This window comes from Caloenas nicobarica, chromosome 7 (assembly GCF_036013445.1).
Source record: "Caloenas nicobarica isolate bCalNic1 chromosome 7, bCalNic1.hap1, whole genome shotgun sequence".
Classification (NCBI taxonomy): domain Eukaryota; kingdom Metazoa; phylum Chordata; class Aves; order Columbiformes; family Columbidae; genus Caloenas; species Caloenas nicobarica.
Window position 1 is genome coordinate 36,415,115 of NC_088251.1, and position 23,078 is coordinate 36,438,192.

The 23,078-nt window shown below is 43.9% G+C and overlaps 1 protein-coding gene across 4 annotated transcripts in view; it reads right to left on the minus strand.

Moving 5' to 3' along the window:
- Nucleotides 1-4,021: 4,021 nt before the first annotated feature.
- P4HA1 (prolyl 4-hydroxylase subunit alpha 1) overlaps nt 4,022-23,078 on the minus strand; it is a 35,572-nt gene continuing 16,515 nt past the window's right edge. The window contains exons 7-15 of one of the 4 annotated variants that reach the window (XM_065638643.1): nt 22,696-22,886; nt 22,074-22,250; nt 18,542-18,612; nt 12,970-13,069; nt 11,423-11,476; nt 9,502-9,567; nt 8,946-9,014; nt 8,245-8,341; nt 4,022-7,380 (exon numbers count right to left, since the gene is read on the minus strand). In XM_065638643.1, the coding sequence (XP_065494715.1) occupies nt 7,310-7,380; nt 8,245-8,341; nt 8,946-9,014; nt 9,502-9,567; nt 11,423-11,476; nt 12,970-13,069; nt 18,542-18,612; nt 22,074-22,250; nt 22,696-22,886 (896 nt within the window). In that variant the 3' untranslated portion in view covers nt 4,022-7,309. Of the gene's footprint in view, nt 7,381-8,244; nt 8,342-8,945; nt 9,015-9,501; nt 9,568-11,422; nt 11,477-11,537; nt 11,592-12,969; nt 13,070-18,541; nt 18,613-19,722; nt 19,794-22,073; nt 22,251-22,695; nt 22,887-23,078 lie in introns of all 4 variants that reach the window. The other 3 variants (XM_065638644.1, XM_065638645.1, XM_065638646.1) reach the window with 3 other exon arrangements.

Below are 23,078 nucleotides of genomic sequence, written 5' to 3' on the forward strand. Positions count from 1 at the left end.
GCTCGAGGGTGCTGTTGGGCATCGTGGGTGTTGCTGCTGCAAGTCTGGGTCTAGAAACACAGCATTTGGGGCAAATCCTTGCTGCGTCCCCTCCAGTTATAGGATCAATGATATAGATTAATATTGGCCTATGACGGGAGTCCCGAAGGCTGATGTTAGATGGCTGGCTGTTACAGCTGTTGTGTGACACCATTGCTGAATTAAATGTGTAGCATGTAAAAAAAAAAAAAAAGACAACGCAAACCCCTGATCAAGAATAGAGAAGGGAAACGGCATGAGAAGGCCCTGGCTGCTCTTGGAAAGCTTTTTGGATGTGCTGCAGCACAACACTGCCTCTCTAAAACAGCAGATGGACTGATCTGTGTGGGCTCCAGTGGCCAACTTCAGCAGCCATTTCTGTTTGACCAGCCAGGCTGTTGAGCAGAGACTCTCCAGGGGCAAAGGGGAGACAGGCAGTGGGTCTTTCAAATGCATAGCAAACATCAGTGCAAATTCTGACATTTTATTGTTTTGCAGGAGACTCAGCCCTGCTGTGTTGGTACTTCTGAAACTCCAGAGCCCTGCAGCACCTGAGCACCTGTGCCTTGCTGCATGTGGCCCTGCGTCCTGTGCTCCAGACGTGGGGTGAGGAGGAGGGACCACAGCCGAGTCTTGGCTTCTCCAACAGGTGAGTCAAAGAAGTGGGGAAGAGAAGCAAACGAGCCGGGGCGAGCTGCTGCCTTTGTGTTGCATGTGTTCTGGTGCCCACCGCTGACGGCGTTCGTGCTCGGTGCTCCTCAGAAGGGGGTGTGGGGGCTCCTCAGGTCGGCAGGCAGAGGTGATTTGGTTGTACAGCCACAGCTGATGCCTGCGTGGTGCCTCTGAATGCTGTTCCGTAGCCGGAGCTGCGCACCGCTGTCCCAGCCCACAGGAGGAAGCTAAGCTGAGTTACAATGTGCAGGATGTCCCAAGGGCTGTTTTTTGGGAGATAAACCCAAAGAGAAAGGCAGACAGCATCAGGAAGGGAGGTTAGCAGTGTCTAAGCTGCAGACAAGGAGGTGGAGTGCTGCAGTGCCTGGTGAGAAATTAGGATGATGTTTTGGGTTGAGCTAGAGGTGCCAGGCTGATACTAGATGGTCCGTTCTCCTGAGCCTGGGAACCAGCAAGTCCCTGCCTCTAGTGAGCCTTTGTGGAACAGGGTGTGATTGCTGGCACAGAGCAGTGGGGCTGTTCATGAAGTGAGGGCTCCACTGCGAGAGCACTTTGCAGGGCAGGACTAGAGAGCTTGGGCCTGTCAGTCATGGGTGGAAATGGGTCACTGTCCCTTGAATTTGTTGTCAAGGAGCCCCAGTAAAGGGAAATACGGGTTCAACAGTCCCACGCTGTGTCCGTGTTGGCTGAATCACTGCCCTGCGTGTTGTGCTGGTTTGCGGCCCTAGTGTTCTCCACCCTCAGAAATGGCCTGGCAGCAGTTAATGTAAAAAATGGGGAAAACAGTTATTCAGAAATAGCTTGGAAACATAGTGTAAAGCCCCTGGGTGGCTGTACCAGGTGCCACGCTTTTATGCGGAGCCTTTTAGGGTTGCTCTGGAGGCAATTTCAGAACATGGCTTTTCTTCGTCATCCCATAGTCCCTGGTGGCTGATCCATGTGCTGCTGAATGTGGGCAGACGGAAAAAATGCCGGCGGGACTGCAGAGAGTGCAAAATGCCTGTTGCATGAGTTGTCCATACTGCGCCAGGCGGGACATGCAGCCTGCAGGGGCCCGTTTGCAAAATCAATCGGAATTACAATAGGAAAGTGGAACAGGGCGGGGGGAGCAGCTGGCAAAGCGCAGAGCCTGGGGAAAGAGGAGTTGGAAACTTTCCTGCAAGTTCATCACTTGTTGTGTTGAAGCAAAAGTTTGTGAATAAAAAAGCAATCTTTAGGTGCTCTCCCAAAATGTGGCAGCCCCTTTGCCCTGCCCTGGGGATGCGCCACCCTCTTTCCTCAGTCCTACTTCTTTCCACCCCTCCCCACACTCATCTCCTGAGACATTTTTAGTCGGGCTGCAAGTAGCTTGGTTGCAACCAAACTTCAAGACCTGAAGACCAGAAAAAATGGAGGATTGAGTAAAACTAACAAACGCTACACAACACCTCCCCCCACACACAGTTATCTCGGGGAATTGCTGCTCAACAGCTGCAGAAGTGAGGGCTCGGTGAAGTGGATGTGCACAGCAGGTACCTGCAAGTTGTCTGACCCACCGCGGTTGCAGATGCTCCCTCCCTGTGCCGATCTTTCTCTCTTTTAAGGTTTGAGAGAGACAGATGTTGTTTGCCACAACGATGAACTCTGACTGGTGCTTCTGAACTCATCTTGACCTCGGGGTGAGCAGCTCCTGACTCCGTGCATTCATTTCTGACTCTGTAATGCTTAAATTTAGAGCAGCCCTCGGGCTGCAATGAGTCAGTCAGTCCTAGTGACACTGTCAGACTGTTGGCAGCTCCTGTCAAACGGAGGCAGAGCTGACTACGTTTAAGCTCAGCCTAAAGTGGGGGCAACAGGCACTTGTGGTTAAGGTTAGTGGGTAATCTGCAGTTGGTTCCAAGCCTGGTTTAGGAGCCAGGTGAGTCACTGGTTATTGGAACAGGAAATGTAGCTGGATGATGAAATGCACGAGTCCTTCTCAGAGGCAGGTCGGAGTCCAGCGGCTGGAGGAGGGTGGGTGGGTGGTTAAGGACCTTCAGGGAGCTGCACTTGAGTTGTTGGTCTGGTCCTGCATCTCGTCCTATGAAGCCCCTGTGCTCCTGGCTTGGTAATACCAGCTCGGTGGCCACATCTACCCAAAAGGGGCAACTCCAGCCATTACCGGCCTGGGGCGAGGAAACACCCCAAAAAGCTCAGAGGGTTGGAGTAAGCCCTGTCCTCTGAAAGGACAGAGCCACCCAGCTGCTCGTGTTCTCCTGGTGCTGGCCCAGCTTGCTGAGCGGGACACGGCAGCAGTGAAGGAGCATGAGTGGGGTAGCCTGGGATGGAATCGGTTCACATTTCCAAAATTAAAAAATGCTGGTACGCTTTAGCCTTATTTCCTATCCTGTGGCTGCCAAATGTGCAAGCACATGAGCCGCGTGGGGAAGGGAGGGCTGTTCCCCAGCCGCAAGCCAAGCGCTGTATCAGCAGCACAGGGCTCCATTCCACAGGCAAAGGGACCAAGGCTTCTGACCAGCCCATGCTGTGCTTTTTTGCAGGTTCCTGATGACCACAAATGAAGTACGAGCTCCACCGTTTTGAAAGAGTGAAGCAGAGGAACAGCTGTAGCGTATGGACTACAGAAATCTTGATTATGGAAGCCATCAACTGGACCTTCCTACAGGTAAGTGCTGTCTCCTGTCGCGCTGGTGGTGTGTGTGTTGTAGGATGCTCTGATCATTCTTCCCCTCCCTAGAACTATGATCTCATGGCTTCAGGAAATGGATGGATTTGTCATCCCTGGAGAAGGGTCTCTCAGCAGCTGCCCCTTTGCTCTGCCTGTTTTTTGAGTTTCAAGCCAGGAGCTTGTGCAGTTCCCATGTCACTATTAAATCCCACACCAACCACTGCCGTAAATCAGCACGTTAGGCAGACAAGGGGCTGAGCCGCCCTCCTCCCTCCCAGCACTTCAGCTCCTTTTCACCACTTTTTGAGCACAATGTGCTTCCAGCCTGGGATTATCTGCCCACCACTTTGCAGTCCATTAGTATGGTGTGTTTCCAACTGAGATGCCAAGCTTGGGTCTGAGAACGTGTTTAATAGTAATTTGTGGTATGAGCATCTTCTGCACCTGCCCACCTAGATTATGGAGTGAAACAAATGAGCTTGGTTTCCAGGAAACACATATGGTGATAAAAATCTCAGCCTGAGGTCGGATTTACAACAGCCACATAGGAAGAGAGTTTGATGTGGAGGATTTTTCACTGCTAATGGCAGTGGCTTTTATTTTAAGCCCTTTTTTTTTTTTTTTTACATTAAAATTTTTATTACAAAAAACCTTAACAGTAAGGCAATTTCTCAATTGTCAGTCACTGTGAGCCAAATGGTTGTCAATAACCTTTAATACAGAACTAGATTCACACAGGAGCCCCCGTCTTGATCCAAAAGCCCTTTGAGAAATGCAGGCATGAGGCAGAAAGCAGCAGCAGCGCCTGTGCAATCCTTCACGTTTAGTGTTGGGTGCATGGACAGGACTGCACAGGAGAAAAGAGGAAATAACAGATTTTCTGCAGTTAAAAAAAATCAGCTTACCCCTTCTCGTCTAGTAATCTGGAACATTTCGATCTGATGTGCCTCAGCAGACCCGAGTTTTAGTTTTGAGGGATTCTTTTTTTTTTTTTTAGACTGAGTGAAATAGTCCACTGTCAAAAGACAAACTATTTTTCTTCCCCCAAGATTTGCAAGTCATTGAGTAGTTCAGAGCTTTAAAAAGTCATGCACTAAACCATTTTTACTCTCCAAGTAATGCCTCTTAGAGACTGTTCTTAAAATGCGGTTTAACACTGGAAGGACTCAGTGGCAGTTGAGGGGAGGGAGGAAACTTCCCCAGAGGTTCCACAACTTCTCTCAAGTTTGTCATTCACCTTTTGGTGTTGGTTGAACAGAGATGGGGAAAAAAACCCCAACAAACAACCCTCCATTGCTTAATAGAACTGTGATTTTTCTCATTTCTTCGACTGTTCCTTTCTTCATTTGACATGTAAAGACCACGGTGTTTTCTTCCACTACAGCAGTACCTAAAGCAGTCATTCATACTTTTTATTCAGTATTTAAATTTTACAGTTTTAAACTTTCAATTATTTTAATGTGTCAAGTCAGTCCTCTGCTCGCTTGAGGGGAAAAAAAAAAAGCTTTTCCGCAATAGCAAAACCAGGTGCTGTTTTCTCAATGTGTTCACGGTGGCAACACGTTGATTTCTTTTTGTGCTTGTTAACTATGCAGGATGGGCTTTTCTAAAAGCATTTACAGATGCCTTGGAGCTACTGAGAGAAAATTAATGCCCCAAAGTAAGACTCCTAACACCACATTGTTCATTGTGTTCTTCTACTTGCAGGGAAGCGGCTGGACGTACCTGCAGCCACAGTTACCTTTTTTGGAGCTTAAGAAAGTAAAAAAGATGGGAAAACCATGGATAGGAATGGAGATGAATGACACTGTGTGAAGGGGAGAAAACTCAGGTGAGTAGAAATGCTATGGGTTTTTTTAAATTATTACAATTCAGTGATCAAAAATATGCTGTGATTCCTTTGCTGAATCTGTTTATATCAGATACTGCTCTAGTGTAGCAGCGATTCTGAATGAATGAGCAGTACAGACATGAAGTGGAACTATTTCTGATTTTTCTTTTTATTTGTTTTCGTAAGCACTGGATGGACTTTGTTTCACATCTGCCAAAAGCACAGGTAAAATGCGAGAAGGTGCAGGGCTCAGGATAAACAGTTACGTAGGTCCCATTGCTAACAGGCTCAGTAGAAATTTAACAATGCATTTTCCAGCAAAGGTTTTAAAGTGTCTTCTGAAAGTTTGCAGTTTCTCAAACTATAGTACCTTAAACTGCATTCTCAGTGTTCCAGAGGTATTTCTAACATGTTAAGAGTTGGTTTCTGTTACCTTTTGGCTCAATTTTCAAGGTTTTATTCAGGCAGAAAATCCAATTAACTAAAATTGGAATTTTTTCCTTGGTAAAGACTTCAGGCTTGACCCCTCAATCAGTAAAACCATCCTCATCCAGAAAATCAGACTGTTTTAGGTAGAGTCTGGTGCAGCTCACTTTGATTCTTGTCCTCGTGCTAGTGGAATATTTTAGACATTTTGCTAAAAATCCTGCTGTTGCAGAGAAACGGCTCAGGAAAGCGAAACCCCCTGCGGCCTCTCCCCGTCCTGCTGAGCTCTTCCTGTGCTGGGGACGAGCAGAACAAAGTTCAACAGCTACAGCAGCCACAGTCTCATCTCCCTCAGAGGCTTCAACTTCATCTCAGCGTGAGGATGACTCGTCACCAACTAAAGTCCCTGAAAGTCACCGAGCGAGTTCTTCCCATGCAGCACCACTGACTTTGGGGACGCCTTTTTTCCTGCGTGGGCGGCGTGAATCAGAATGGCTCCAGCCCTGGCTGGTGGGAAGAGCAGCAGCGACGTGAGCAGCACCAGAGCCTCGGGACGAGGCCCCTTCCCACCGATTCCTCGCTCACGAGGGCCAGCGACAGCTAAGGAGAGGGGAGGTGGCACGAGGCGCAGCCGCGCAAGGTGAGCGACACCAAACTGTCCAGAGCGGGCACCTTCTCTGGCATCCGTGGGCAAAAGCATGTCACTGCTGCAGCCTGCGTTCAGCATCCGCAGCACAAAAATACGTTTGCAAAATCAAAAGCATCTAAAAAGATTTAGGATTATAAATAGGCCATCTGTTTCTCACACAAACCTCGAGAACTGGGAGGACAAGGGTGGAGAGCGGTCTGTGAGGACTGTGTATTACCTCAAAACCAATTTGAAATTCCAGTGTCCTAAGGCACAATTACTTTGATTAATGAAGACGGTAACATTCCCATCCCTGCTGCCCAAGGAACAGATGTAGGAGTTCACTACTAAGACAGAATAAAAGCAGCATTTTTTTATGTGGACAAATATTTAAAAAGAAATGGTGGGAAGGTGGGCTGGAATTATTGTGTCTGACGCAGCACTGCTGGAGCATCTTGTCTATGCGTGTGTAACTGCTGGCTCATGTCTTCAAGGTTAAGAGCCAAATTGACCACAGAGGCTGAGAAGACAAGTTTAAAAATCAGGGCTTTTGTGGAAGTGGAAAAACAGGCTAAAACACAATAATAACCCCAAAGAAACACAAACCGTACCCGCAGTTCTCAACAGCAGCAGTCGGGCACTGGAGAAAAGCGAGGAGTCGGATGTCTGGGAATGGGGGAGCAGGAATGGGTTTAGTTCGGGCGCCCTCCCATTAAACCACCCGCCCTCAGCGGAGCAGCGTGGCCAGGAGGACTCCGAGCAAACACTGTCTTTCCGTGCCCATCCGAGGGGCGATGGTGAAGGGAACACCACACACACTGTTAGTTGTGGCCCTGATTTGTATTTTGTCCTTTTTGTGTTTCTTTTTTTTTTTTTTTCCTGTAACACTCATAGACAATATATTCTGTTCATAAAACCTTAAGGGGATATTTTAAGGGAACTAAAAGCATGTTTGTTTTGTCCACAGATGAAACACTGGTGTAGCTGAAGACTGAACCTGTAGTGGAGTGTTAGTCAACTGTAAACTGTAGGAGGTGTGTGCATTTTACACAGACTGGATTTGCAAGAGACAGAGGATGAGTCTGCATCATTCCAACTCTGATAAAGTGCACGGCCTTCGGAATTCCTGTCCCCGCTCGTGGAGCCATTTATTGGATACTGCAAAGACATAAAGGTATTTGATCACTGCGCCTGGTTAACTCATGCTTCTGTTTAAGCTAAATCTGTGCTATTGGCCAGCTTTCAGTTAAGCACAGGATTATAATAATTTTCTGTAGTATTTTAATACACACAGACACATGTGAAGTTGGCCTAATAAATACAAGCGGGAAAAAACATTCTAGTAGCTGCCAAAAGACTTAAAGTAGATATAGTATTATATATAAAAATACACTACCAAAGTAAATGTAGTATTAATGTATTTTATACGTGTATGTGTATATATATAGCATTATATATAACAATACACTACTAAAGTAAATGTAGTATTAATGTATTTTATACGTGTATGTATATATATAGTATTATATATAAAAATACACTACTAAAGTAAATACAGTATTAATGTATTTTATACGTGTGTGTATATATATAGCATTATATATAAAAATAGAGTACTAAATACAGTATTAATGTATTTTATACGTGTGTGTATATATATAGCATTATATATAAAAATACAATACTAAAGTAAATACAGTATTAATGTATTTTATACGTGTGTGTATATATATAGCATTATATATAAAAATACAGTACTAAAGTAAATACAGTATTAATGTATTTTAATACGTGTGTGTGTGTATATATATATATATATTAAAAATGCTACTATATATACTATAGATAACATAGTATATATAGAGAGATAGGAAGTAGATATAGCTATGAAGGTTGGACCTCATTTCTGGCTGCTTTTTTTTCCATTATGAAGCACGGAGAATAAAGCAAATGAAGCGAACCCCCAGCAGAGCCCAAGACCTGCAGGTGACGGGCAGCGGGGATGACGTGCAGGACACTTACCCCATTTGTTTCCCACTAGCACTGGGCAGGCCGCGTGCCGCGTGCTGTAATCGCCTTCTCCGCTCGGGAAGAGATTGTACCAGAATACAGCTGTTCCCTGGAAAACACGGTGGAACGCTCAGCGTTTTGCTCCATGCGACATGTGCTCTCACACCAACTTATTTGACAACGCCAAGGTTTGTGTATTTGTATTGTAGATGTTCCTTTAAAATTGACGTGTGTATATATTTGTAGGCAATTTTTGACTGAACTGAAATAGTAGTTTAGTGTGATTGTACTTTGAAAATTTGAAAACTTTGAAACTTTGTCTTTGCAAGTCTGTGGTCTGGATCCTTCCTTCCTTCCTTCCGGCACTGGATGCAATAAGACAGGTCCCACCTCACTGCAGTGATTTTTGGACACAATTCCCTACTTACACCTCAAGACTAAACCTACTTATGGATTTGACTACTTTCAAAATGTGTTTTGCAGTATAGAAATATTCCTCAAAGTCAATGGATTAGAAGCGGTTAAGTCCAAAACATTACTATGCATTAACGCACAGAACATCAGAGGCCCTCAGAATCACCAGTACTACTCCAGTGACTCCATTTAGTTCTAAGTACCTGTGTGCTCCCATGACAACTACTCTCATCTTCCTTAGACAAACTCATTTTAAAGCCTCTTTGTAAATGTTTATGCTGGGTAAAAACTCTGCTCACCTTTCTAGGCCAAACACTGGCTCCAACTTCAGGAAAGACAGTAGCTCCCCCTGCTGACACATCGCTCATCTGGAAAGGTGGGGAAAGGCACAGGTAAGTTGCAAGTGTCACATTTTATTAAAATATAATTAGGTAATTTAACAACTTAAATTCTACCTTCCAATTAGTAAGCAAAGGCTGCACAATTAACAGCCTTAAACGAAAACCCTCCTGTGTAGTTCAAAGTGCCACAGCCGGCCTTGTCCCTGAGTGTTACATGCTCAAATGTTTAGGCAATGGGCATGCTATGAAGTCTTACACAATATAAAAATGAATAGACAGTGAAATCATTTAAGGTGATGATACCTTTGAGGAAAAAATCCTCCTTAAGCACACATGAAGAACCGTTACTTTACAGGTAAGAAGAGACCCAGTATGTATTACTGCTAAGTTAGTGGCTGCTTTCATTTGCAAGTCACTTCAGTAAAAACAAAATGTAGTGAAAACATTCAACAGTGTAGAATATGCAGCAATAGATATTTTTGGGACTAGCACATGACAGAAATATATCACTTACGTAAAACAACCAAGTAGCAATTCTGTTGCCTGTTCCCAATTCCTTAAAAGCATCTGGCTCATCTTTCTGTGAATAAAAGCAAGCAGATTTAATAAGCATTTAATTTTGATTATTGAGAGGAGCCAATGACATTCAGCTGCAGAGCCAGCAGCAAACTCATGCGGAAACATTAACTCAGTCCCTCTATTTGGAAGGAGGGGAGAATGCAATGAGTGTATCTATTAATTTAAATAAACCAGGCATTTTAAAATTCTGTAGGACAGGGAAGGCATGAGCCCAAGTTGCTAATGGGTAAGAACAACTGTACTATCTGAAAATGAGTATATAAATCCACTTCACAGCCACAGATTTAATTATATTGAATTCCACTCACTTATCCCCTCTTGTCCTTGGCCAAGAGAAGGAACAGCAAGGGCAGCTCCTCAGCCCCAGGCTCTGAGCATGCCCTGAAGGCAGCTCCCTTGCTTCTGCTTTTGGGGCCCTCGCCCCCCTTTTTCCTGCTCCTCTTTCCGAGCCAGGGCTGTAGCCGGCTGTGCTGGAGCGTTCTGCACTCCTCCCCAGCACACACGTGTTTTGCAGGGCCGTCGCAAATCCAAGGAGCGCGATCCCAGGTGCGGGGGGCTGCGGCAGCTGCTCCGGCAGCAAGGTGCGTCCCTGCTGCACCGCTCCCGTGTGTTGCTCTTTCCTTGCAGCTGGAAGGAGGGAAGGAGCCGAGCGCAGGAGCTCATCCCAGGGTAACAAACCAGCCGAGAGCCCAGCTAGGTATCCAACGGGTTTTTGTCACTTGACTTAAAAGAAGAAAACCCCATTTTGATGGGTGATGAGACCAACTTTTATCACAGCTCACAGCCCACCATGTGTGACCCCTATTTGCCTGCACTCAAATCTCAGCAATCATCGCTCCAGAAATTAACCCATGCATTTCCAAACAAAAACTGTTAATCATTGACAATGCTTTTGAGCATGTGCTTACAGAGCAGAGATTCTGATTAATAGTTGGTGGCTTGGAATCACAGCGTAGGGTTAATCTAAAGGTGTTAAATCCCACAAGTACGCCCAATAAATAACCAACTGAATTCAGGGGCATTATTTCCAGCAGTCTGCAATTTAAGCTGGAATAGAAATAGGTTGGTAATTTAAATCAAATTTAAAAAAAAAAAAAGGCTGGTTAGATGAGAAGACCTTGGTAGGCTTTTTCCAGTTTCAGGACTGCACTGGCAATTAGCGTGTAAACTACAGTAACAGAGCACTTACATGTTCAAAATTTCTTCACCAGCACGCAAGATGCCTGCGTCTGGGCTCTGAGGACCGAAGTTCTCTCTCTGCATCGCAGGCCTACATGGTAAGCTGCCCTGCGAGCTTCCCTACGCTGCCTACACAGCCTTTCTCATAGAAGAGGGCATTGAGCTCTCACCGTGCAGCTGTTTGTCTTATTCAGCCACGTTCTGCGCTGCAGACACAGCTGTGGGACCTGCAGTGCGGGGATGCACGGCAGCTGATGCCACCACCATCTTCTGCACACGGCAGGAGAACAAGATACACACCAAATTTTTGTTCAGCTCAGCTGTATATCCCTCAGTGATTTGAAACAAAAATGGCTTTACACGGCCAGTGCCCTGGCCAGCTAAAATATTTCTAAACGTTTCCTCAGATTTACAATAAAGTTAATGCGCTTTTGCTCTGTTAAGAATTATCAGTTGTAACCTTGGAATAATTATTTTTAAAGAAAAGCCTGGTTGCTCTGTAATGCCTAAAACATTTATCAGTTCAGCTGGTGGTTTAGAGGGCTTTCTCCACTAACACGGATTAGAAAAGGTGAAGAGCTACAAAATTTAATACACGTTAAAGAATAAAAATTGTGCCACAGCCAAGAGGCCCAGGCTTCACCAGGTGACTATCTCTCCTCCATCTCTTTACTTGCCCGTGCAAAGTCAAAGTGGGGTTCATACTGTCCTCCCACTCCATAATTTGCCACCTGAAAAAGAGAAACATAGCACTTGTGAAGAAGAAAGAGGTGGAGACAAAACAGGACTTACCCTTCCAAAATCAAAATGAGGCTCATACTGGCCTCCTACTCCGTAGTTGGCTACCTACAGTGAAAGGAGAAGCACAACATCTAGTAAAGCAGTATTTTGTCCAGACAAGAATTTGACCATCATCTACGACCCGTCGACAGATGAAGTTTAAAAATCAAGCTATGGGAAATTACAAGTCTCTGCCTGCTAAACCGCACTGAATGCAGCAAAGTCCTACCGGGTTTATTCACAGGTTGCTCTGATTTCACCCGGACTCCTCATCAGCATAGAGCCAGAACCTGACACTGAGCTTTAGGCTCTCAGCCCTTCCATCTGCTTCCGCAATTCTCGACTGGACACCAGCTCCCAGCACAGCCACAGCTGAACCTTCCTTTCCCCAAGGGCAGATCTCCTGGAAAGCTCTTCTGCCTGCCCCCAGCTGAACAGGTAAAAATACTCCCCCATTTCCGAGTGCCCGCTGCTGTCTGATCTCATGACCTTCAGGTCACAGAACCTGAGCACGACACTTCTGAAACTCCTGACGAGTCCCAAGAGGTTTGGCTGCAAGAGCAGCAGCACTGGCACTGCAAGACACAGGGTACTCTGGGCCAGGAATCTGGTACTTGCCCAGGATAGAAAAATATTTTTCCTCTATAGAAGCCTTACAGGCTATATTCTCTTCAAAATAGGTCATGGTGCTTTAATATCATTCAAGTTTAAATCACTTTTTGATCTCTATGTCAATAAAGAGGATCTACTGCCCCTTTTTGCTGATTGATTGATTTTTCTTCATCTCTTCTGTGTAATCATAACCTTAATTTTCAAGCAGGTGCTTGGGCTTTTATCATCAGAGTCTTGCTGCAGTAGCAGAGAAGTGCAGCATCTCTCAGGAACACTTTTCAAGGTGTCCTGCTTTCTAGGTATTAACACTTTCTCAGAACCAGTGAAGTAGCTGTTCATTTAAAAGCCTCAAGCAAATGAATAAAAGTACTTCTAAAATAAAATTAACTTGTTACAGGTACAGTCAGCCCTTCCCACACTAGGGAGACACACTGATGGCTGTCTAGCACCAAGGGATGGCAAATCTAAACCACCATTCTCTCCCCCTGTCCTTAAGTATCAGTCAAGCAAAACTTTTCACTGAGTACCACAGCACTGAACGTTCACCCTGCAGCAATGAAACCCAGTTTTATTACTATAAATAAAAAGGATTTAAGGTATCTACTTCAACAAACAGCAGGAGTTTCAGTTATTTCTCTGCAAAGACAACTTTTTTTCTTCCTCCCTGTTAAAAAACCCCACTCATTCGTCTAATAGTCTGGAATAAAACCGGCCATCAAATTAGTTGTCCCTGGGCTGAATGAGCTTTTGTGGCCACCTCAAAACCAGCACCCGGTGAGCACGGTGCTGCACATGAGGCCACAGTCACCACCAGAGCTGTCCTAACAGTTACCTGGAGTTCCTCTGCTGTGGAGACATCGAGTCCCGTTAGGTCCTGTATCCTCGTGTTAATGCGAGACACCACAGGGCTTTCGTATCCAGACAACCAAGCACTAAGTGAAAAAAAAATATATTAATAAAATAAGGCAGTGAGCTAGCTGTACAAATGCAACATTTTTAATTACTTCAAATTTGAGATGGCTTTTTTCCATACTTTTCCAGAATTTGCTAGGATGATCAGAAATATTTCCAGGACACTACAAAGGCCTGCATTTAATAAGCATGTTTTCTAGAAAGGACACTTACAGCACTGGCTTAAGGAAGCTCTAAAACTAAGGGCCCTAATTTCCATAACTGACCTACCACGAGACTGAAGAAAGCATTCTGAAGAGTGAAATGTGCTTCAAGCTGTCTTCTAAAACAGGCACAAACCAATTTTGCTCTTACCATTCCGAAAAGCTAATTTAGACCCTGCATTTGATGCATTTTGAAGCAGCTCTTGGGAAAGGAACAGGTGAGTTACTTCATTTAGTGTTGGCAGAGTCTGTGTGATTGTACCTCAGCTCGTCCACATGCCACGCACTGACAGGCGAGCGTGCTGTGATCTGTCCTTTCCTCTTACTTACCTGTGCGATGCTACTAAAAAATCATTCTGAAAACAGTTCAATAATGCATAAAACTCTCTACCAGTCTTCCCCTGTTGAACAATTTCTACCCAAACAGCCTATTACAAAACCAAATTTGGTGTTTAGCAGATGTTTCGGGTACACAAAGATACTTAAGGAAAGGTTAAAAATAAACCAAAAACCTAACAAAAAACCCCCCACCCAAACAAAAGGAAAAAAACGAAACAAAAACCCCACAACCAACCTTTTTTTAAAAAATATAAATGTGAAAAGTCAAGCTCACAGCTGCAAAGACATCTTAAAAACGTCTGCCTTCTGCTGTCAATTAGGACTTTTCAGCTAGAAACCCTGCATTTAAAATAACTGGCAAACTGGTCAGCAGAGAAAGATGCGAACAGGTAGAGAAGCAGTTGCACAGAAGAACTGCTGCCTCCAGCATTTTCTGCTCCCGGGCAGGTCGGCACCGGCCGGAGCAGCCGCAGCCCCGCACGCCAGTGTTTGCAGAGAAGGGCACAAGCACAGAGTAACCGCAGCTCTGCGCATCCCCACGGGACCCTTACAAACACCTCTCCTTTTGTACATGGACACAAACACACGTTTTTCATCTCTTTGCAAGACAAACATTTTGTTATTTTGAAAAAATATTAATTTCATCTACTCACTGGCTTTTTTTTTTTGCTTTTTAACTGCTCATCTGCTCACCTAATGCTTGTTTTTCTTGCCAAAGCACCTTCATTTCCCCTGCTCCTCTTCCCTCTCTTGACACATTCACCACCTACCTGGGCTCTTCTCTGTTTACCTTGCCATTCCTCTAGTAGTGACAAATATGGATGGGAATATTGATGATTTGGGCGCCGCGTTTTCCCCTTTTTTGCAGGAAAACGGACACAACTGCTTTTGTTTCCTTGCCTCTGACTCAGCCTTTTGGGCTCATCAGTGGTTCTTGCTGCTTTTACAAGACTGACGGACAGAATAACTATGCCCAGAGTCTCGCTGGCAAGTACATCATAGTCTTGCTACTCAAATGAACTTTCACATCTATACTAAATTAAGGTTGTTTTCTTTTATATAAAAATCGTATTAAAAACAAACAAAACCCACAAACAACAACAAAAACAACCACCACCCCTACACAAACAACAAAAAAAAACCCCCAAAACACTTAGCGTGGGAGGAACAGTAGCATGACACATGACACAAGGCACTGACACAGGTTACAGAATCTCTATGAGCATTTTTTTTTAAACAACAAATGAACTATAGATAAAAGAAATGAGACTTCTCAACACAGACTTGCACGAACACATACACAGATTGACCCACTTCTGAACACTGTTAGTATAAGGAAGTGTTACAATGCAACCTTCTTTGATTTAAAGTGGTAGGAGACTACTTATATGAAGCATTTTCCCATCTCCCCCCCCAAAAAAAGCAGCTCTGCAGCCACATGCTCCACAGCCACGTTGAACAGATAATGCTCCCAAGCAATCCAAACCTTAATACACAAGTCATCAACAACACAGTCATCAGTCAAGTCCATCGAGCCTTCAACGTGTAGGCTCTTGCTACCTCTGCCCAGTCTAACATAAAGGTTTTAAGAAAAAAAATTTTAAAAATTTCTAAAAAGCAAGTGTGTTACTTTCTATATTGGTTATTGAGAATTGCAATGAATGCTTTGAGTATTTCAACAGGGAACATACTGTACCCTTTCACAAAGTATTATATGTATTTTAAAAATAACATTAATTGCCCAAGGATACAAAGAAAGTCTATGAAAGGTGGAGGAAATAGGGAACTGAAACCATATTTCAAGTGCCAGCGCTCAGCAAAACTGAGGGGGAGGCCTGTAGTTCTGAACAGTTTTGTGTGAAGAGGTACAGTGGGATTTAAGATTTAACCCTGTCGCATCACACAATCTGCTTCCATGGGGGCAGAGGGCTCGGGAGGGCCTGCAGCACCCTGCGCCGGGTGCCCGGCCATCTCTGTCTATGAAAAATAAACCCCAAAACACACCAAAATCTCTCTCACCCGTGGCATATATATTATGCAGAATTAACAGCCTTAAATTGTGCTCAGCAAGCTTTTTTCTTTTAATATCTATATAGTCCAAGGCTCAGCATGATTCAGTAAATGCACACAAGGTTCTACTCTTCGCTAGGCTTTTGTTAAATTTGTTAAATTAAGTTGCTCACCTGCCAAGTTAACTTGAAATGAAAAGCATTCTGGATTTGATAATTCCAGAAGCCAAAATTCCCAGACTACAAAGCAAAGCATTTTGGTGTCCCACTCGGCTTTGTAAAAAGACAGCCATGAACCATGAATATGTTACAGCAATTGAAAGGATTTCCTTAGGGCTGAACTCATGTAGGGGGATTTCTTCTTCTTCCCCACACCAGGATCCGTTTTTTTTTATGAACTTTTATATTCATTACAAACAGCTAGCAGTAATTACATTTACTTCTCCCCTTTATGATTCTGTATCAGGTATCCTATTAAGAGATTTTTTTTAGCACAAAATTTATATGCAGAAATAATATTAGACTAAGAGGTATCAGGAAAAAAAAACAGACAACTGTCCAGATTTACATGGGCTTATGTGCTCAAAAGTCGGGCTAGTACCACATCCTTAGCCACAGCTACACCAGCCCTGCACCACAGCATTTCAACACTGCTTTTATAACGGTCACGCACACCACTGTCACTTCCGTTTAAAAACTTTCTAAAATGTACTTAGTATGTAAAAACTATTAGTAGAGATGCAACAGGGAGCGAAAAAAAGCACGGACTGGTATTTCTGAAGCGGAAACTTTAACATCATATGCTACAAGCTCTGACTGGCAGCTGGGAGGAGAGAGAAAAAGAAAAATAAAGCAGCTGCTTTCAGAGCGGTGTCAGAGTGGCTGAGCCAGGTCTGTGCTGGCACGGTGCCCCTTCCGTCCTGCCACGTACCGCGCAGCCAACAGTAGTCCTCTCAGCAAGAGGAATGCGGTAATTGAGAAGTGCGTTTGCTAGGAAAGAATGTTTGAAAGGGGAGAGCAGTCAGCTATTAAAAAACTAAAGCAAGCATTTTTTGGTTTTCAGGAGTAATGATTCATCTGGAATCCAAACCAGCTCAAGCAGCTCTAATGAAAAGATCTTTCTAGCAGAGGTTCTGCAAGAGCAGTGCAGTCATCCAGCGTTAATAACATGATCCTTCTAAAGCAGTCTGGCTTGGGAGCTGGGGGCTTTGGGGGTGGCTTTTACCCCCTACTGTAGCTTTAGATGTCAAATTCTCTTTTAAAGTATATACATCCTTGATAATCTGCACATGGAGGAATATAAAGGCAAGGGGAAGCACGAGAAGAGAAGTCCTCCACCCTCAAGGCTTTTCCTAGCCTCCAAAAATCATCTTCACTAACTTTGCAATGTGCTGCACCCCATATACTTGTTGGTTTCTTTGCAATTCCAATCCCAGTTATGAGATAAGGAATTAAAAAAACTTAGCTCAGTAAAATGTGATTTAATTCTGTGAGTTCCTTAGACAGGTTGGAAGGAAGTCCCAGGGTGCCATCCTCTTGAGCGCCAAACCTAAACCAGCACATGGCTAATTCCAGATTAAAACCCTAGGAGAAATACTTAGTCATGTCACAAATCCAGTACCAAGGCAATGGTAAACAGGGTCTGGCCGCATACACTCACGAGGGAATCGGCTTTTAATGATGGCTGTTGTCTAGTAATGTTTTTTTCTGACTGTGACACCCGCAAAAGTCTCAAGACATAACACTTCCCGCTAATGGAAAATCAAAACTCTAAATAAATTTAAGTCCTTTTACTAAGGATCATCTGTTTGAATAGGGGCCAATTATGCATCTTTATTTCAATTAGCGATCTGGTTACCTTCTCCAATTCCTATTATTAGGCCATCAAGTTTGACAGAAACCATGAGGCTATGTTCAAATGGATTAACGAGTTTCTTCAGTAAATGCCCTAAATGGGTCTGCGTCACAGAGGACAAACCCCAAGATGCTTTTCTTTAAAACACTCAATCACCGATAACCAAGATAAGACATGGACGGACTGTAAAATTAAAAACAAAACCTAAAAAGTTAGATGCAACACATGTCAAACAGGAAGACCTATGTTGCTGAAGTCATTCTGGGGGGGCCTCTGGAGGTGGTTTTAAGGAACAAACGTGTAGGAGCTCACGGGACAATTTCCAAAGGAGCGCTCTGACGGGTGAGCAGACCTGCAGCGCTGCTGAAGGTGCGAGGCAGTTTTCAATGCACAAAAATAAAAGTTTTCAACTTGCCACTACTTGTAGCAAACGTGGCTTTAAGGATCAGACCTCAGCTATAATGGTTTTCTAGTTTTCATTACTTATAATAATTCTTGAATCAATCAACTTCTTGTGATCCAGCATTTTGAAGTGCTCTTATCTTTTTAAAGAAATTCATAGCTAAATAAAAGCCCTTAGGCCACTAGCCATTCTAATTTCAGGGTTTTCTTCCTTCAAAGAAGCTGAAAGAACACTGGTTTTCTATTAAAGCAGCACCTACTTTCAATCATTTAAACTAGGAAACTCTTAAAAATTATCAGTTAGCTTTACTTTGCACTACACACACAAATGGCAGCAGCCCATCAGTTTTAAGCGCAAGCACCGACACCGAAGCTCAGCGGCAGAGCGCCCCACACGGGGCCCATGTTTTAGTACGTTAGTCACGCTAGACAAGCCATGCCAAGCAGAACGACCATCCATCGCGGCCACCACTAACATCTAGAGCTATCTTCTATTTCAGCAGGACGCTCGCTTTGTTACACGCCAGCCCCGTTTGCTTCAGGCCATTCTCTTTCTTCTAAAGCCAGACTAAGAACAGAAAAGTTATGCAAAACCCTTATTTGCCCCAGGTTTAGAGATGAAGCGGTGCAGTCCCACGACAGATTTCCTCAGCCTGGGTGTCCCTTTGGCAGACGTCCCCTTACCTCTTAGAGACTCTGTAATGTGCTGTGGTCAGTTTCCCAGTCTCAGGGTCATGAACAGTAGCACGGCTCAGCTACAAAAAGAGAAAGGACAAGGCTTACCCACCTCGCAGGCCGCTTTTGCGCCAAGCCACAGGTGTTTGAAAGGGTTCCGATTGGTCTGGATGGTATGCAATGCTCTTCAATTAGCAATATTAGAAGGGCAACAGAAGCTGTAGCTGCCACGTCCAAATCAAAACAAATTGGTTGGAAAAATTTGGTTGGATTGTCCTTTCACTTTTTTCCTCCTTTTTTTTTTTTTTCTTTTTCCTTTTTGTTTTTGTTTTAAACTAGAGACTTCCTGCAAATAATTTATGATGCTGAGTTTCACAGACAATTCCTCTTCACCCAGAAGTTTAACTCCTTTCAGAATTTTGGCTTAGCATGCATGGAATGCGCAGCCAATCTTTAATCACGACTACTAACATCGGGGGGGCAGGCAGGGGGCAGGTGGCTGCTTTTAGAGGCAGGCAATTTTGGAAAACATTGGCTAAATTCGAGACTTGCGGGACTTCATAGACAAGCTGGAACGAACCAGGAGCCAGTGAAAATGAGCTTGTGTTCTACCAGATTTGTGTCAGTAGGAGGTAGAAGAGCCCAGACAGGAGAAGGGGATTATCTCAGATAATTAAATGCTGTGTGACTAACGAACGTGTATTTTGCACGCCACTCCATCTGACACGCACGGTAACAACTTAAAGCTTCTCTTACACATGGTAAAGGCACTTCAACTGCTCTGCTAGATTTTACAAGTAAAGGGAGGGCAATTTTTGGTTGGTGAGAAAAGCAAGGGGAAGGGAGTATCTTTTTTAAAAAATCTAGATTATACTGAAGGTTTTATAGCATCATGTATTTTTTACACTAAACATAGAGACTTGCTTCTTGTACAGATCACCATTTTGAGAACACACACTGAGAAAATGACCAAAAAAAAGAAAAAGAAAACAAAATACGCCCCCGGAACTTCTCGCTGAAGGAAAAGACTGAGAAACTCAGCAGTAACAGCCTGTTACAGATCTGCATGTAATAAAGCGGTGGACTACAAAGCCAAAGTTGTCTTTTTAGACCACCTCTTTTTTCCCCATAATGAGCGGAATCTACACGCTCATTACAGGCCCAAAACATCTGGCATAGAGCTCTCTTACCTTTTGCTAATTCTGTAATGTGCCGTCTCCAAGGCTCCTGTTATGGGGTTTGAAATGGTGGCTCGCCTCAGCTGTGAAGCGAACCATCAGAATAGTTGCATTACAAAGCACATCTTGCATCACAGCAATCCGACCATTCAGAAGCCTAAGGGGAAATGTCACGCAAGCCGCCACGCAAGCCACCCGGTCACCTTTCGCGGTGATTTTTCTTTTACGGAGGGGCTGGAAATTCATAAAACAGTGATGGAGAAGGAGAGGGTCTCCAAATTTGCTAAAAGAGGTTTTTTTAGGGATTTTTGAGTTTTCTTTTTAAAGAGAGCATTAGAGAAGATCAACTTTTCCAGGCAGTAATGTTTCCATTTCTGTGGCAAGAAGAACAGTCATCTGAATAAACTAGCAGCTTTCATTTCCTTCATATTGCAACAACTGCTGGAAGCGGTACAACATTATGGCATGTGCACAATTGGTCCTTTGTTAGCACTCTGTCCTGCACATGTAAGAGGAATTTTGCAGTTAAATTGAATCCGGGCAGCTCTGTGATCTTGTGTAAGCGAAAGAAGAGTAAAACCCTACCTTTTTGGTTCTTTCTATACCCAAAAGCAGCATGGACTCCTTTAACGCTGACTGCCAACACAAACTAATTGCTTAGTCCATGGGCACGTTCACATTGTACTCCTAAGTTACAAAGAGTGAGAACTCTTGGTTCAAGGCCTTCCTTTCCCTCTGCTGCGCTCCATTTACTTGACACCATCCCCTCTACGTTAACACTCTGACTCAGAACCTTACCTGCACCCTTTAACTTTGTTCACATACTGTCAGACACTCCATCATTCATAACTGGGAAAGGCTGAGTTGCAGAGCCCGAATATTGGAAGAGGCACAAAACGGCATACAAAGTCCCAGACAATTAGAAAAAGTGGTTTTCTATTGTTAAAATAAACTAAGTAAATCAAAGCCTCTCCATGTCTACTAACTAAGAACAGATACTGGAGCTCTTAACATGCTGCTTCTCCTCTCTCATCCCATGCAGACGCGTATAAGCATCAAGGCACAAAGCAGGACTCCAGTGAGACTCCCAAAGCTGAATAATAAGGATTTATCCGGCCAGCTTCTGCCGCCAGCACAGCAGAAGGCTGGGCACAAATCAGACAGCGCCGTTTTCCAAAGTGGCGATGGGGACATCCCGAACATCAGGAAGAAGGAGATGACCTGTCAGTCTCGAAAAACATAAATCTCTTGCTACGCTTGTTACTGAGCCCTGCAAGGCCTCGGCCACAGGAGATACGTGGAACATTAATCGCACGGAGATGCTTCCACGTTAATGAACTATGAAACTCCGAGTCTTAAGCACAAGCCGATGTTTTATAATAAACCAATTATCTCAGCAAGTGGAGAAGTTATAACCACCACTTTCACAGGTTTTTATTTTCAGAGCTGAGACTTATTTCTACTCCATAAAGAAGTGATTCAGTCATACTCCACAGACATAATGCCAGAGCTTTTGCAGCAGCAAAGGGGCTTAATTATCCACAAACAAACAACAAGGGCTCTGATTTTCAGACCTGCAGTAAGGCTGCCTGACAGGAGAGCAGGAGGAGATGCTTTACAGAGAAGAAAATCGCTTGTACTTGCCTACAGTTCAGAATGTTACCTCAAAAATACAACACATCAGCCTTTAGGGAGCTTTAAAACCACCTTCAGGCTTCCTAGTACTCAGTGCCATGGCCAAGGACAGCCTTGTCCTCCACGTGCCCATGCATGACCCACTGCCAGTTTATTTTGCTGCAGACCAAGCTCAGAGTTTGTCCTATACTTAATGCGTTTATCCCCCTATCTCCATTTGCTCAGCTCTCTCTAGACAAAAAGCTGTTTAGACTACAAACAAATAAAGTAGTGCCTTGTTAAAGCTCTTTCATCTGCAGGTAACTTCAAAGCCTGAGAGGCAGAAATCAGTTTTATACTTAGTGGAGAAATCAACCATTCATTTTTGTCTATACAATAATTCCAGGACCAGAGGAATGGCTGGCACTCCTCTCCATGTCACAACTTTGGCAAATACAGACTTAAAAAAGAAAAAACCAAAAACTAGAAAACCAAACAAAAACCAGATGACAGAGGAGTCTGACAGTCCTGCACTGCTGCTACCTGGCTCTCTTAATTACACAGAATTTCCAGCTTCCCCACTGTCTCCTTCAAAGAGTGCATCACCAAGAGCTACAAGGTGAGAAAAGCAACGTGAGTGCACTGCACACACATCTGCACTCAAGAGGAGACAGAATCACATGCATTCATACAGAAAACTGCACACGAAATTCAAGATTCCAGAAGACAAAGAAGCGTAAGGCATTTACCCTTGGCTTTGCTAGCTCTTTCACAGTTTCGATCTCTTCATCGGAGATGATGTCAAGGAAGCGAACAATTCGAGGTTTGTCCCACTCATCTTCCTGTTTGACAGGGCCCAGGATGTATCTAGGATTCCTGTTTCCGTCGTAGTAGCGGCAGAAGAGTCTTTTTTGTCTCCGAGGAGTCTGGAAGCAAGGTGGAACAAGAGATAATCAGAGAATTCCCATATGATGTTAATATCTCTAAAGAAACAGATGTTCTGAGAACATTAATGTTAGTCTGCAGCACTGCAACAAGTAGCACTTTACACAGTCCTATTACAATAAAAATAACTTAATCACTTAAAGAAACAGAGTCATTCAATTGTGTGTAAATCTAGACTTCCAACGTCCTTATTCAATAACTACAATTACGTAGTGCATCCAAGTCAGCCAGCAGTGCCTGCGGCAGCATTACTTTTTGTCTGCTGGACAGAACGAAATGGGGAAGAAATCCAACACACTAATCCTCAGTTCCACACACAGCCAACTGCTGTAACAAACTTCCTTGCTTTCACAACACATACAAATTCTTGACATAGTTTTGTCACAGTTGGTTTCATACATTTGAAAACAGTCTACTCCACTTTACCATTTTGAGACCCTCCCCACGGCACAGCATTTCGTACTTCCTTCTCTCGGGCAGGTAATCCTTTTTCTTAACCTCAGTTTCCTTCTCCATCTGGTCTTCTGAATCCGTGCTGGACTTATTTGCTTCTTTTTCTTTAGCCATGATATATTCAAAATATTTCATGTTCCCATTTGCTCTTTGATGTTCAGGATCTATTGACAAAGAAACGGACAAATTATCACTGGCCAGTTTCCAACTTGTAAAGTAGTATCCAGAAGAGGCTATTTACAGAAAGAAAAAGAAAACAGATGCACATGACTGCTTCTCAAACAGAAATCTGAAACATCTACTCTGGTCGGAGAGCATTCCCAGGATAGTTAAAACCCCAAGCTAAGCTGGAAGCG